We start from the raw sequence: 16,919 nt of genomic DNA, 5'->3' as shown, positions 1-16,919 counted from the left end.
GAGCCGTGAAGGCGGAGATTTAGAATGGCCGATGCTGCTCCTGCTCGCTGCGGGGCTGTTGCTTCTTCTCTTGGCCTAACAGGAAGTTGGTCTTGAGACCCGATTGGCTGGGAGTCCTAAGACTCCCTGGCCAATCTTGTCTCGGGACGCGCTTTCTGAATGGCCGGGAGGAGAAGCAGGAAGACATTAAGTGTGTTTTCATTTACTAATGTTTCACAACTGGGTGGGCGCAGGGCTCTGTGCCCCAAGCCCATCCTGTTTTTTTAGGCCGATAAGAGCCTCGGGCTCTAATCGTGTGCTTAAAACAAACAAAAAAAAACTCCATTGAAATCCATGCACTTGTCGCCCTGCATATAGATTAGGGGCTTGGCGCATGGATTAGGGGGGTGTGCACGTGCGCCCCTAATGGAGTGGCCTCCACTGATTAGAACACTGAGATGATCGTGTCTCGGTTGTACGCCATTCTGTTTTTTGTTCGAGGTGAAGGTGTAATCTGAAAGTGACATTGATTCTCATGTTCAGGGATGGTATTCCTTCAAGAAGAACTTTGCAGATGTATAACTAACATCCTTTAGTTTCCTTGTGTATTAGTACCAAGTAGGTTTAATAGAGACCGAAATCAAGGTGGGTTGGGACGATCTCAAAATAGGAGCCTAGGGGCCATTGCAGAAGTGAGGACCAAGTTGCATGTTGGCAGACCAGGCAATGAAATGAGGAATGGGATGGAGAGAAGTGCAGGGACACGGACTGAGTGATACTTTGTGGAAGGAACACAGAGAAGCACATCAAGAAAATAAATTCATATAGCCAAACTGTTAACTATTCACAGAAAATTTGACTAAGTTACTTCAAAGTGTTGGCCAATTCTTTGCTTTGCTTGTGTTATAGTGATTATTCATTGGTTTCCCCCTAACGATCGTTTGTCTTCCCTTGCAGAATATGATAGACACCTAGCATCGAACAAGACTATGGCTGCGGCTTACCTGGATCCCAACTTGAATCATGCACCCAGCTCAAACGCCAAGTCCCGCCTGAGCACCGGCATGGAACGCTCACCGGGTGCCATCGAGCGAGTGCTGAAAGTCTTCCATTACTTTGAAACAAACAGCGAGCCAGCGACATGGGCCAGCAATATCCGGCACGGGGACGCCACAGACGTCAGGGTGAGTGTGGCCTCTTCTGGATCTACAGAACTCCTAGTCAATACACAAATCTTTCTATAGTACATACTTTTATATCCAAGCAAAATCTAGTAACAATATTTGTATAGGTTTATGAGGTTTTGAAGGATGCTTCTACTACGCAAGTTAAAGGGGTTGTAAACCTTCAAGGTTTTTCACCTTTAATACATTCTATGCATTAAAGTGGAGGTCCACCTGAATTATTTTTTTTAAAAGCCAGCAGCTACAAATACTGCAGCTGCTGACCTTTAAAAAAATGGACCTGTCCAGTGCGCCCATGATGCCGGCAGACGAGGACGAGCAATTGCTCGTCTCTCGGATGAGGCCTTTTCGGCTTCACTCCCTGGTTCCCTACTGCACATGTGCGAGTAGCGTGGTGCACCGTCACTGGTCGCTGCTCTCTCCTGGGAACAGTGTGTTTCCCAGTAGACAGCGGGGGGAGACAGGAAGTGGCGTGACTCCCACGGGAGTCTGTGAATGGAAGTGGGTGCAAATACCTGGCTTAGACACAGATCTGCACCCCCCTCCCCCTGAAAGATGCCAAATGTGACACCAGAGAGGGGAGGGTTCCGAAAAGCGTAAGTTCCATTTTTGGGTGGAACTCTGCTTTAAGATGAAGAACCTCCTGTGATGCCACTGCGCCCCCTGGTACTTACTTGAACCCGGTCTTTCCAGCGATGGGGACAAGCACAGCAGCTCCAGCCGGTGTCTCGGGTCCTGATTGGATAGATTGATGGCAGTGCAGCCATTGGCTCCCACTGCTGTCAATCAAATCCAATGGCGTGTGAGCCAGGGGGCGGGACCGAGTCCTGCAGTCTGTGTCAAAAGCAGGACACAGGATTGCGCCCGCACAGGACACTCAGCAGCAGGACACAGGATTGCGCCCGCACGGGTTCCCTGAGGGAGAGCGGCTCTCCAACGGGGCACTCGAAAAGAGGAGCCGCCAGGAGCGCCACTGAGGGACCCCAGAAAAGGATTGGGGCCTCTCTGTACAAAACCATTGTAGGTTAAAGATTTCAGCTAATGGAGGGCACAGCAGCACAAGGGACACATCTCACGGACGGGAAGTAACGTCACTTGTGCCTGTTAGTAATTTTAATTTTTTTGAAAACTAAACTGATTTTAAAGCCCAAACTCTTCACGTTTTTTGGTTAGAACAAAATAAATATTTGTCCCCCTTTTTTTTTTTTTTTTGCTAATTTATAATCTATTACAGCAGGACAATAAATAATGGGAACGGTTGTCACCGGAACAGGAAGTCACAGACCATAATAATAACCCGATAGATGTTCTAACCTACTCCATTTTACTTTAGTTAGGTGAAATGTGCCACTTTTCAGACTGTGCTGTCTGGGTTTTATTTCAGCAGTGTCCTTGGCGTTTGATACAATTAATAGGATGATCTGGATTCCTGCCCTGTCCTCTTCTACTTGTTAGGCTGAATTCCTGTCTGATCTTACCGCACTGTACAGTATTCTGTGAGAGGTGCCGTGCAGCGTTGGCTATTTTGCAATGCGCAAGTTTAAGTACAGTGCAGATACCATTTACTTTGGGTCAGCCCATCCAGCAGACATATTTGTTTTTGGTAGATGCTGTATTAAAGCTGGAGTCCATGAAAACAGCCTGAAATCAATTGAAATACATTTATGTTAATCATTTAGGTTTTAATTCCCACTGACCCCCAATGTAAGGAGCGTTCTTCCCACTGATCACCAATGTAAGGAACATTCTTCTCACTGATCACCAATGTAAGGAACATTCTTCTCACTGATCACCAATGTAAGGAACATTCTTCCCACTGATCACCAATGTAAGGAACATTCTTCCCACTGATCACCAATGTAAGGAGCATTCTTCCCACTGATCACCAATGTAAGGAGCATTCTTCTCACTGATCACCAATGTAAGGAACATTCTTCCCACTGATCACCAATGTAAGGAACATTCTTCCCACTGATCACCAATGTAAGGAGCATTCTTCCCACTGATCACCAATGTAAGGAACATTCTTCCCACTGATCACCAATGTAAGGAGCATTCTTCCCACTGATCACCAATGTGACGAGCATTCTTCCCACTGATCACCAATGTAAGGAACATTCTTCCCACTGATCACCAATGTAAGGAACATTCTTCCCACTGATCACCAATGTAAGGAACATTCTTCTCACTGATCACCAATGTAAGGAGCATTCTTCCCACTGATCACCAATGTAAGCGACATTCTTCCCATTGATCACCAATGTAAGGGACATTCTTCCCACTGATCACCAATGTAAGGGACATTCTTCTCACTGATCACCAATGTAAGGGACATTCTTCCCACTGATCACCAATGTAAGCAACATTCTTCCCACTGATCACCAATGTAAGGGACATTCTTCCCACTGACCACCAATGTAAGGGACATTCTTCCCACTGACCACCAATGTAAGGGACATTCTTCCCACTGATCACCAATGTAAGGAACATTCTTCCACTGACCACCAATGTAAGGGACATTCTTCCCACTGATCACCAATGTAAGGGACATTCTTCCCACTGATCACCAATGTAAGGGACATTCTTCCCACTGATCACCAATGTAAGGAACATTCTTCCCACTGATCACCAATGTAAGGAGCATTCTTCCCACTGATCACCAATGTAAGGAACATTCTTCCCACTGATCACCAATGTAAGGAGAATTATTCCCACTGATCACCAATGTAAGGAACATTCTTCCCACTGATCACCAATGTAAGGGGCATTCTTCCCACTGATCACCAATGTAAGGAACATTCTTCTCACTGATCACCAATGTAAGGGACATTCTTCTCACTGATCACCAATGTAAGGAACATTCTTCCCACTGATCACCAATGTAAGGAACATTCTTCTCACTGATCACCAATGTAAGGGACATTCTTCCCACTGATCCCCAATGTAAGGGACATTCTTCCCACTGATCCCCAATGTAAGGGGCATTCTTCCCACTGATCACCAATGTAAGGAGCATTCTTCCCACTGATCACCAATGTAAGGGACATTCTTCCCACTGATCACCAATGTAAGGAGCATTCTTCCCACTGATCACCAATGTAAGGAGCATTCTTCCCACTGATCACCAATGTAAGGAACTTTCTTCCCACTGATCACCAATGTAAGGGACATTCTTCCCACTGATCACCAATGTAAGGAACATTCTTCTCACTGATCACCAATGTAAGGAGCATTCTTCTCACTGATCACCAATGTAAGGGGCATTCTTCTCACTGATCACCAATGTAAGGAACATTCTTCTCACTGATCACCAATGTAAGGGGCATTCTTCTCACTGATCACCAATGTAAGGAACATTCTTCCCACTGATCACCAATGTAAGGGACATTCTTCCCACTGATCACCAATGTAAGGAGCATTCTTCCCACTGATCACCAATGTAAGGGACATTCTTCCCACTGATCACCAATGTAAGGGACATTCTTCCCACTGATCACCAATGTAAGGGACATTCTTCTCACTGATCACCAGTGTAAGGAACATTCTTCCCACTGATCACCAGTGTAAGGAACATTCTTCCCACTGATCACCAATGTAAGGAACATTCTTCTCACTGATCACCAATGTAAGGAGCATTCTTCTCACTGATCACCAATGTAAGGAGCATTCTTCCCACTGATCACCAATGTAAGGGACATTCTTCCCACTGATCACCAGTGTAAGGAACATTCTTCTCACTGATCACCAATGTAAGGAGCATTCTTCTCACTGATCACCAATGTAAGGAGCATTCTTCCCACTGATCACCAATGTAAGGGACATTCTTCCCACTGATCACCAGTGTAAGGAACATTCTTCTCACTGATCACCAATGTAAGGAACATTCTTCTCACTGATCACCAATGTAAGGGACATTCTTCTCACTTATCACCAATGTAAGGAGCATTCTTCCCACTGACCCCCCCCCCCCCCCCCCCTAATGTAAGAAGCATTAATCTCATTAAACACCAATGAAAAAATTGCATTATCCCACTGATCACCAGTGTAAGGAGTATAGTAAGATAGCAATTGTTAGCGGGGCTCCCTAAAAGTTATTTCAAGGGTTCCTTTGTGTTTAAAAGGTTGAGAGTCTGCTCTTCTCCTTTCCAGTGTGTCCTGTCATGTATGTGATGATTTTTTTTTTTTTTATGCAAAATGCCTGTAATACAGTATTTTTTAATTCATACAAACTGGATACAATGGTGTTTTATTTATACCTGTAGAAGATACAGAAGTTTAAACTGTGGCCCATTAATAATTGAACAAAGGCGGCCAGTCAGATCACAGAGCGGCTTCTATCAGAGGAGCCCAAGGCTCAGAATCGGGTCGTAATGAAAAGCAACTTTTCTTCGTCCTTTTTTGCTTATGTTGTTGATTAGGAAGTGGAAGGTGAGAGCTGATTGGTTGTCAGTTCTTCTTTAGTCATGTGATCCGTGGTCACTGCTGTATAAGTCATTTCCTTATAACTGGACTCTTTGCTAGAATAGGGCTCAGCATCAATTAAGCAGAACTCCCAGGAATTTTTAATTTTTAGGTTTATTGGAAACGCCACACATCAAATATGTTGCCTCTAATGAGGACTATCCTATACCCAGATCACTGTACAAATCATAGTCCATGGATGCTGGATGGGTCACACAGCGCTGATCTTCCAGTGCTCCTAATTGGGGGTCTCGGCTCTCATACAGGGAAGGATTCTGTTAAACCTGCCCCTCCTTCTCCTTTGTCCATTTACAGAATGGCCTGTATACTGTAAACACAGAATACAAGGGGCCAGATCCACGTACCTCGGTGCTTCTTTACGTCCGGCGTAGTGTATCTCAGCAACACTACGCCGCCGTAACTTACAGCGCATTTCCCGTATCCACAAAGAATTTCCGCCGTAAGTTACGGCGGCGTAGTTCAACTGTGTCGGCGTAAGGGCGCGCAATTCAAATGGATGAGATGGGGGCGTGTTTTATGTTAATACGTCTTGACGCGACGTAAATTACGTTTTTTTCTGAACGGCGCATGCGCCGTCTGTGGGGGTATCCCATTGCGCATGCTCCAAATTAACCCGCAACAAGCCAATGCTTTCGATGTGAACGTCATTCTACGCAAAGCCCTATTCGCGAACGTTTTACGCAAACGACGTACACGACGGAAAATTCGACGCTGGCCCGACGTCCATACTTAACATTGGCTTTGCCTCATAGAGCAGGGGTAACGTTATGCCGAAAAAAGCCTTACGGAAACGACGTAAAAAAATGCGCCGGGCGGACGTACGTACGTTTGAGAATCGGCGTATCTAGCTAATTTGCATACTCAACGCGGAAATCGACGGAAGCGCCACCTAGCGGCCAGCATAAATATGCACCTTAGATCCGACGGCGTACTAAGACGTACCTCAGTCGGATCTAGCCCAGCTTCAGGCGTATCTTGTTTTGTGGATACAAAACAAAGATACGCCGGAGCAACCTAGCAGTTACGCGGCGTATCAATAGATACGCCAGCGTAACTGCTTCGTGGATCTGGTGTTTTGTGAATGGACGAGGGGAGAGGAAAGGGAAGGTATAGGATGCATGATACACAAGACACCTCCAAGATTCAAGTAAGAAACAGGCTTCTTGTATTTAGACTATTTTACAACCTTTTTTTAACATGTAGGAACCCTGGAAATACATTTTCCAATCTCAGGGAACCCCTGCTAATAATGACTATATCTACAACTCCCTGTACATGAGTGCGATGGTCGTAGGGAAGAATGTTTCTTACATTTGTGGTCAGTGGGAAGAATGGCCCCCTTTACAGGCAGCTATAAAGATTATTGGTGTCACTAGGAACTTATCTAAGAGGCAGAAATTGCTCAGGGAACCCCCGGCAACCTCCTGGATGAGATGGCGATTCAAACAATGTTTGCTTATCCCAGCGCTCAGATTTATGGGGCATTTTTACTAACATTAGACAGTGCCCGTGTACAATAGCAGTTTGTAGTCTTAAGACGTTTTACAATTTTTCACTCGTAGTTCTACTGTTATTAGCAAATTAAACTCATTGGTATAAAATATTTGATGAGATTATTGTGCCAATTGCAGTTCATTTATAAGTGCATATATTTTGATTGGTGCACACACAAAAAGTTTTTAGTCCCATGCATGCGCTTTACACCTCAGACCGGCCCCAGTACATGCGATTCACACCTCAGACCGGCCCCAGTGCATGCACTTCACACCTCAGACCGAGGGCCCCAGTGCATGCGCTTCACACCTCAGATCGGGCCCCCGTACATGCGCTTCACACCTCAGATCGGGCCCCCAGTGCATGCGCTTCACACCTCAGATGGAGGCCCTAGTGCATGCGCTTCACACCTCAGATGGGGCCCCCAGTGCATGCGCTTCACACCTCAGATGGAGGCCCCAGTGCATGCGCTTCACACTTCAGATGGAGGCCCCAGTGCATGCGCTTCACACTTCAAATCGGGCCCCCAGTGCATGCGCTTCACACTTCAAATCGGGCCCCCAGTGCGTGCGCTTCAGACCTCAAATGGGGGCCCCCCAGTGCATGCGCTTCAGACCTCAGATGGGGCCTCCCCAGTGCATGCGCTTCAGACCTCAGATGGGGCCTCCCAGTGCATGCGCTTCAGATCAGTGCCAAACCCTGTACCTTTTAGTTATGTAGAACATCTCTGTGGACATGCTGGCAGATGAGCTTTTTCCAAACAACATGCCGATGTCCTCAGCCACCAGCAGGCTTTCAGTGATGTCAGGAAGGAGCGTGCCCTCTTAGTAAGGTTACACACTATTGTCATTGGGCCAAGGAGGAGGGTAATCTCTTCTATGAAGCCTGACAAATGGTTATAACCCTTCCACACCCCAATATTAGCAAGAGTTACTGTGCCTGTGAACCTAAGGGATATGTTCCTAAAGGTGAACCTTTAACAATGTACTTCTCTACTTTGTTTCTTTTTGATCTGTTAAATATAATTGAAAGTATTTTGAGATGTGTGTGTGTGTGTGTGTGTGTGTATGTGTGTATATGTATATATGTTCATTGAGAGCAAGAAAAACCTTTTTGATCCTGCCAGAAATCCAGGAATGTATCATAAAATATCTTAGGAGTTAGGACTACTGATTGCCTCCCCCAGTTATGGTGGTGCTCTGTAGTTATAATAACATAACATGCTTTCTGCCCTGGGGTGACAACACTGCTCCCCCCAATGATTTGTAAATTAGCATTTCCCCCCCATGACAGGAAGTGTCACTGGCAGGTTCACCGGGTGGGGGAAAAAATGGGCAAAAAAAGACGAAAAAAAAATAAAACTAATGCAGCCACAAGACAGGTAAACGGCAATATACTATTTGTGTTCTTGGGGTCAGATGTGCTTTAATATACTTTATGTATATACTTCAAGTTAAATAATATTACCGTATATACTTTTTAAACACTACATTATGTTACATTCTTATGTTCTATCTATTGATACATTTATGGATCTCTCAATCTATCTATTGATTTATTAATATGGATCTCTGTTACATTCCCAATGAGGAAATTAATCAGTTGACCTGTCAGCCCCAGCTGAATGGCGGGGCTGACAAAGTTGTTGCTTTGGGCCTGGCTGTGAATTTAGAGGGAGGTGGCACTATTACTTGTTTTATTAGCAATACAGAATTAAAGAGGCAGTCTTTCTCTTTCCAGGGTATAATCCAGAAAATAGTGGACAGTCACAAAGTGAAGTGCGTGGCCTCGTATGGAATCCGGTTGAGTCACCTGCGCTCCGAGGAGGTTCATTGGCTGCACCCGGATATGGGCGTGTCTCATGTGAGAGAGAATTATGAGCAGGCTCATCCGCCTGATGAGTGGAAGTAAGTTAAATGATCCTCTACCCCTGATTGCGCTGTAAAAACATTTATTAACATATAATGTAAAATTGCATATAATATTAACACTGGACCAGCAAAGATATAGTGGGATCTCGGATTACGAGCATAATCCGTTCCAGGAGAATGCTCGTAATCCAAAGTACTTGCATATCAAAGCGGGTTTCCCCATTGAAGTCAATGGAAACAAAAATAATTTGTTCCGCATTAACTTCAATGGCATGTGGCCAGAGGCGGGGGGCGCCGGAGAGCCTCGGAAAGGCTGTCCTCGGGCCTTTCCGTTCATTTCCGAACGGCGCCGATCAGCGACGTTGGGCTCTTCTTGGCTCCGGCGTACTGCACACCGCTTTGGCCTGAATCCTGCTTGTTTTGCGAGACAACACTCGCAAACCAAGTTACGATTTTTAAAAATACAGCGCTCGTATTGCGAAACGCTCCTTAACTGCGTTACTCGCAATCCGAGGTTCCACTGTACATATTTGGTACGGTTGAATAAAGACACAGCCCATCTAGTTCATTGTGTGTGTCAATAGTAAATCCCATATCCCTGTATGTTGCCATCATTAAGATGCTCATCTAATGGTTCTATTAAAACTATCGACGCTCCCTGCTGATACCACTGCTTGTGGAAGGGAATTCCACATCCTTACCGCTCTGACAGTAAAGAACCCTCTACGCAGTTTACGTTTAAACTGCTTCTCCTCCAGTTTCAATGAATGGCCGCGTGTCTTTTTGAAACTCCCTCCCACTGAAATTTTTTTCCCCTATGCTAGGGTCACCAATAAGGTATTTGTATATCACCGTCATATCTCCTCTTATGCGTTTTTTCTTCAGAGAGAACACATTTCATGCTTGTATTCTTTCCCCATAGCTGAGATCCTCTTGTCCCTTTGTTACCCTTCTCTGAACTCGAGTTCCAGCACATCCTTCCTGAGGACTGGTGCCCAGAACTGGACAGCATACTCATGATGCGGCTGGACCAGAGTCTTGTAGAGTGGGAGAATTTTGTTTTCTCTGCAGTGAATCCCCTTTTTAATGCCAATATTCTGTTGGCTTTGCTTGCTGCAGCTTGGCATTGCATGCCATTGCTGAGCCTGTCATCTACTAGAGACCCCCTTACTGTGAAGTTATTGCCCTGGTGAGCTTTGTATCATCAGCAAACACTGAGGTTGAGCTATTTATCCCATCCTCTATATGAATGAATGATTGAATGACTTGTATAGCGCTACACATGCAAACTGAATCGCCTCTAGGCACTTTTTGCAGCCAGTGTCTTCCTGGCTGGTGCGGTCATTTACCTCGTAGGATCTTGACACGCTTGGGACACACAGTCGTACACACATATATACATATATATATATATATACTGGGCCAATTTGGCCAGGATCCAATTAACCTACCAGCATGTCTTTGGAGTGTGGGAGGAAACCGGAGTACCCAGAGGAAACCCACGCAGACACAGGGGGAACATGCAAACTCCAAGCAGATGGTGTCAGGATTCGAACCAGCAACCCTTTTGCTGATAGGTGAAAGTGCTAACCACTACACCACTGTATGAATAAATTAAACCAAATTTGGTCCCAGTGCAGATCCTTGGGGGACCTCACTTACCACACCGGACCGTTCTGAGTACTAGTCATTTATCACCACCCTTTGGACAAGCCCCTGTTACCAGTTTTCTATCCTGGTACATACCTTATGGTCCATGACAGACAGACCTCAGTTTGTAAAGTAAACATTTACGGGGGACTGTATAAAATGCCACTGTAAAATCCAGATATACCATGACTTCAGGCCTTCCTTTATGTAGGTGGCAGCTCACCTCCTCATAGAATGTTAACAGGTTGGTCTGGCAAGAATGAACCTTTGTAAACTAATGCTGATTTACTACCTATGATACAGTTTTCATTAGCAAATTCTTGGATAATAGTCCCTTATCACCCCCATCCAATAGTTTACAAACTATTGATGATAGACTGACTGGCATGTAGGTCAGAGGGATAGATCCCCGGCCCCTTTTTTTTACCACGTTGGCCTTTCTCCAATCAGCTGGTTCCATTCCTGTCCGTAAATTGTCCATAGAAATTAGGAACAATGTTCAGGCAATCACCTGACTGAGTTCTTTGAGGACTCTCGGGTGTAAGCCATCAATAGTTTACAAACTATTGATGTTAGACTGACCTTTAGGTCCCAGGGATATATCTCGGCCCCCTTTTTTTTTTTTTAACCACGTTGACTTTTCTCCAATCGGCTGGTACCTTTCCAGTCAGTAAATTTTCCATAAAATTTAGCAACAGGGGTCTGGCTATCACCTGACTGAGTTCTTTGAGGCCTCTCGGTTGTAAGCCATCTGGTCCTGGTGAAGTGGCATGGATGACCTTCCTAGAATTCAGCGTTCAGATAGGTTTTACCTTGTATTAAGGCTCCATTCACACCTAGGCGTTTTGTCGCCTGTAGCGCGACACTATTGCAGCCTGAAATACGCTGGAGGGGTGATTTAACATTGTCGGCTATGGAGATGGTTCACATCTCCACGCCGAACGCCGTACGCCTGAAGCTCAAAACAAGTCCCTGACCCTTTTTTTCCAGGCGTCTTTGGCGTTCGGCCATAGCCGACAATCCAGCGAAAACCGCAGTAAATCGCGGGACAAAACGCCGCTATTTGTCGCTGCAAATCGCGGTAAAATACGCCGCATTCAGGTGTGAATGCAGCCTAAGACCCCCTCCGATCTGTGAACAATTCCAACCTGGCAATCCCTCTGCCCGCCGGAGAGCAAAACGAATCCCTCCCATGTGATAGAGATTTAATCTGAAAAGCATTTTCATTCTCTAGTCTGTCTTATGTAAATCTGTATTTTAAGTTGCACAAATCCCCCCCAACAAACACGCACTTATCTGCATTCGACGATTCTTCATGCCAAGCGAAGGAAATGAAAATGCACAGCAGATAGTGGTAGACGGTTCTGTGTGTTCGCTGTAATTAGATTGATCTGGAACTGTAATGTTTCATATTAATGAATGTCTGACTCGTTCTTGGCAAGAGGAATGGCGATAGGGGGGTGGCAGGCTGTATTAATATTATGTCCTTCGTGTTGGAAGCAGATGGTAAAAAAAAAAAAAAACAAGGTTGTAAATTCTGAGTGAATGTAAAAAATACCACACTTCAATTTTCTTTATGCTTTAATGTTATGATAACAGAGTGAGAAAATAAAATATGTAAAGTGAATTGATTTACTGTGCAGTAAAAAGCAAGGTCTGATCATTACATCATAGCTCCTTCCCATTTTACTAATTGAGACATTAAAGCTGTACTGCCTGTGGATAAAAAGTCGGGATTGTCTCGCATCGGAGTTGACAAGAGGGCTTTCCTTACACCCCCTGGAATTGGTGACAGACTGAGTGGCTTGGTTCCTGTAGTAGGGTTGGATGCCATGGATGGTCAGATTGGATACTGCTGGAATGCAGGACTGGAACGTGTGCAGAATACGGTAGAGCTGCACGATTAATCGCAATCTTTTTCCTGTTGCGATTCTTGACACAGGGTTTCACGATCTTTGACATGAAAAGAATTTACTCTCTGCCAAAGTCTGGGCAGCCTGCCAAGTTTTGAAAACGTTCTTTATCAGTGGAATGTTAAGTCTAAACATTGTATCACATTGACTTGTACATTAAATGAATTGACTTCTGTATGTAAATTAAAAACATTTAACCACTTAAACACCAAACCTTTTTCTGACAGCTCTTTTCAAGTTAAAAGAATTTTTTTTTTTTTTTGCTAGAAAATTACTTGGAACCCCCAAATATTATATATACCGTATTTATCGGGGTATTGCACGCTCCGGCGTATAGTGCGCACCCCTAATGTGGACCTGCAATTCCTGTAAAAAAATAAAAATTTTAGTACTTACAGTTTTGGTGTCTTGCGCGGAGTCCATCGGCGGCCTCGTCTGGTCGGCGTCCATCTGCGGCTTCGGTGGTGTCCTCCCGGCTTCTCCAGCGCTACCCCCCCGTCGAATCTCTGCTTCCCGCGCTCAGTTTGAACGCCTCCGCCGACGTATACCAAGTGCAGTACACTCGGCTACATTTGGCCAGGCTCGGCTTCGCTCATGCTCACACTCTGTAACGTTTATGCGTGAGCAGGAGCGAAGCCGAGCCTGGCCGAATGTAGCCGAGTGTACTGCACTCGATATACGTCGGCCCAGGCACTCAAACTGAGCGCGGGTATCGGCGTATATCGCGCACCCACGATTTTCCCCTTATTTTAAGGGGAAAAAAGTGCGCGGTATACCCCGATAAATATAGTATATATTATATTATATTATATTATATTATATTATAATATATATATATATATATATAATATATATATATATATATATATATATATATATATATATATATATATATATATATATATATATATATATATATATATATATATATAATATTTTTAGTAGAGACCCTAGAGAATAAAATGGCGGTTGTTGCAATATTTTATGTTGCACTGTATTTGCGCAGCAGTTTTTTTAGATGCAATTTTTGGGGAAAAAAATAGTTTAATGAATTTAAAAAAAACTAGCCAGTAAAGCTAGCGCAAATTATTATTTTTTGTATAAATGTAAAAGATTTTACGCCGTGAGAATCGTGATCTTTATTCTAAGCAAAAAAATCGTGATTCTCATTTTGCCCAGAATCGTGCAGCTCTAGATTACCGTTACATATATGGAGCACAGGAGCTCTCATGGGAAAATCCAAGCCTTAGTTAATCCGGGCAGAAGAGGTACCAATTTGTAAGGCAGAAGCCAGGCCCAGGGTTGGGATAAGATGAGCGAAAGTACAAAAACAGCAGGCTGAGACAGAAAACAAGCCAAGGTCAGCAACAGGAGATCAGGATAAAGTAGAGTCAGGAGGGAACATGGGGTCAAAACAAAGGATAATCAGGAAGGTCTGGTCACAAGTCACTGAAGCGGGCAACCATTCAGCAATTCTCCATATTTCTGCTATGCCTAAAGCCTTGTACAAGCAAAACATTTTTTAATTTTTTCTTCGCTCAACCCAGCGTTCGAAACGGGACTGTACTATCTGTTAGGCTGCATTCACACCTAGGCGATGGCGATTTGCGGCGTTTTTTAACGCAACAAATTGCGGCGTTTTTTGCCGCGACAAAACGCAGCGTTTTTAACCGCGGTTTTGTATAGGTCATTGTCGGGTATGGAGAACGCCGAAGCCGCCCGATATGCCGCGACAAAAAAGGGTCCGGGACTTGTTTGAGCTTCAGTCGTTCGGTGTGGAGATGTGAACCATCTCCATAGAGAATCATGTTATTTCTCCCCTCCAGCGTATTGTAGCGTCACGCTTCAGGCGTTTTGTCGCCTAGGTGTGAATGCACCTGTCTAGCATTCTCCCCCACTGAGCTTATTGTGTTCTGTCAGGGTGAACATACCAGTCGGCGTTCTCAGACTTTGGCTGAGCGCACTGATCGGCAGGCCTTTTTTGGTCATGCCCCATCGACAGAAGCCAGCTAAATGGCGGGCTTCTGTCGGGATCGGCAGCCGTACACACGGGCTGAATGTCAGCCGGTTTCTATTGAAATTTTTCGTCTTGCCATAGGTATGTATTGTCGCTGTAGCCCGACATTCGGCCCATCTGTATGCCCCTTTAAAGAGCATGCGTGTTTGCTGTCGGAAAATCTTAAAGCATGCTATTCCACATTTGTCGGTGGAAAATCCAACAACAATTATCCAATTTGAGCGTACAAAACGGTCGGATTATCTGAAAACATCCTGTCATCAAGCAATATCCGTTGGATTATCCGATCGTGTGTATGAGGCTTTATTCGTCTGACGGTCCCCCTTTTTTTAAAGCGCAGGCTCAAATTCAAAATGTAATAACTTTATCGGGATGTATATTAGAAGGGCATTAGTGGAAGTCAGGTCGCACACAATCGGTGGTTTTCAGTATTGACTTAACTGTGATGTCTCTGGTAACACCATATATTGTAAAAACGTGTCGTGTTTTATGGAGTTCATGTCTTTGTTTCTACTTTTGCAGGTATGAGCTGAGGATTCGGTATTTACCCAAAGTATTTGTCAACCAATTTGCAGAGGATAAGCCGACCTTAAATTTCTTCTATCAGCAGGTAGGTGACCTCTGGGGGGGGGGGGGGGGAGGGATGAATTATGTATGGAACGGTAAACTCCGCAGATCGCTACTCTGCAGTGCGTTTAGTCGGGCGCCATTGCCTGGAGCGAAGTAGGCTTGTGTATTCAATGCGACCTTTCAGTTAATGGAAAACCAGCCTGTTCTGTAGGTGTATCTCTGCTTGCTTTTCACGCACACTACCTCATCTGTTTTCCTGTGCAGCAGACACTTTTACCATTTCCTTTCTAAAGGGATGAGAGCGAGAGAAAAAGAAAACTGCCAGAGACTCGTTAATGGGGAACTAGCTCTTTAACTTTCTGAGAATATTGAGAAATTATGGATTCAGCGATATAATTTAAGAGGAACTCCATTTTTTTTTTAAAAGTTTTCTGCCACAAATACTGTATCTGTGAATTTTAAAAATCGGACCCTTATCGGTTTCAGGCATCACCGCGGTATAACCCTTTTAAGCCGAGGCTGCAGAGGTCGGTGCTAAGGGGTTAAGTTAACGTGTCACTAACACCGGCAATGCAAACTGAGCCTATGATGATTAGTGATTAAAAGAAAAAAAAATGTAGAGCACAGTAAAGAGAAATGACACTTCATCTGAAGAAAGATTTCAAGTTATGTGGGGTTATGTATTCCTGCAGCTTCCTTCAATGATCCAGGCTGATCACGGCTGGCACAAAAACAAAGGGACAGGAGTGCTGGATCCAATTGGAGCATAGTAAAGTTGTATTCCATAAAATAAAATGGCACACTTACACTTGGGAATCTCTTGAGTAATATGGGTGAGAGGTAGAGAGCAAATCGCACAGGGAGGTTGTAAAGAGCAGCAGTAGACAATCCTGATGCTGGCTGCATGCAGACCCGTTCAGAATGACTGGCTGTGTATACTCATAGAGCGGCATCTGCCACCACCATAGCTCCTCATGGCCAAACATTGTCAAGGGACGGGGCAGTAACGCATTTCCAGGGTGCTTCCTTTTTGTCAAAGTTTTGACAAAGGGGAACACCTTCGAAACACGTTACCGCCCATCCCTTGACATAGTGTTTGTAATATTCCATAATACAAAAGTACATTTTAGTTCTAAATTATAATACAGTATAGATATATCATTGTACTGCCACCACCATAGCTCCTTATGGCCAAAACATTGTCAAGGGACGGGGCAGTAATGCATTTTGAGGGTGCTTCCTTTTTGTTAAAGGTTTGACAAAGGGGGAACACCTTCGAAACACGTTACCGCCCATCCCTTGACATTGTGTGGACTGTTGATTTGGGGTTGTAAAATATTCCATAATACAACAGTACATTTTAGTTCTTTATTATAATACAGTATAATTATAATATTGTACAACCCCAAATCAACAGTCCACACAATTGGCAGCAACATCGAAGGTCTTACTTTGCTCAACTTTTCTTGGCGCCAATTTAGGGCAATAAACCTTATTGACTCAGTGACAACAATGCCGTCGGACAATAAAATTGTTGCAACTATGAAGTACTTGAATGTGATGCACTTTATCTGTATTTCCAATGAAAGTGTCACTCTGCCGACGTGAATTTGACGTACAGCTTCCGCCAGTATCCGCACCTCCCAGGAATGTGTGGGAAATGCCTTACTGATTCGCTCCGAGTCTTTATGGCTGTCTGATCTTTAGTCATACTTTTATTTGATGCGACCACAGGAGAGCGTTGGCTCCAGGCAGACCA

General features: G+C 44.4%; 1 protein-coding gene across 19 annotated transcripts in view; it reads left to right on the top strand.

Annotated features, from left to right (window-relative positions):
• The window catches only part of PTK2 (protein tyrosine kinase 2), a 458,969-nt gene that overhangs the window by 164,978 nt on the left and 277,072 nt on the right, over window positions 1-16,919 (top strand). For 18 of the 19 annotated variants that reach the window (XM_040355020.1, XM_040355019.1, XM_040355017.1 and 15 more), the window contains 3 exons: window positions 937-1,163; window positions 8,880-9,046; window positions 15,113-15,200. In XM_040355020.1, the coding sequence (XP_040210954.1) occupies window positions 937-1,163; window positions 8,880-9,046; window positions 15,113-15,200 (482 nt within the window). Of the gene's footprint in view, window positions 1-936; window positions 1,164-8,879; window positions 9,051-15,112; window positions 15,201-16,919 lie in introns of those variants that run through there. The other variant, XM_040355039.1, reaches the window with a different exon arrangement.

This window comes from Rana temporaria, chromosome 5 (assembly GCF_905171775.1).
Source record: "Rana temporaria chromosome 5, aRanTem1.1, whole genome shotgun sequence".
In the NCBI taxonomy this organism is placed as follows: Eukaryota; Metazoa; Chordata; class Amphibia; order Anura; family Ranidae; genus Rana; species Rana temporaria.
This window is presented reverse-complemented; position numbering and strand designations above follow the sequence as displayed.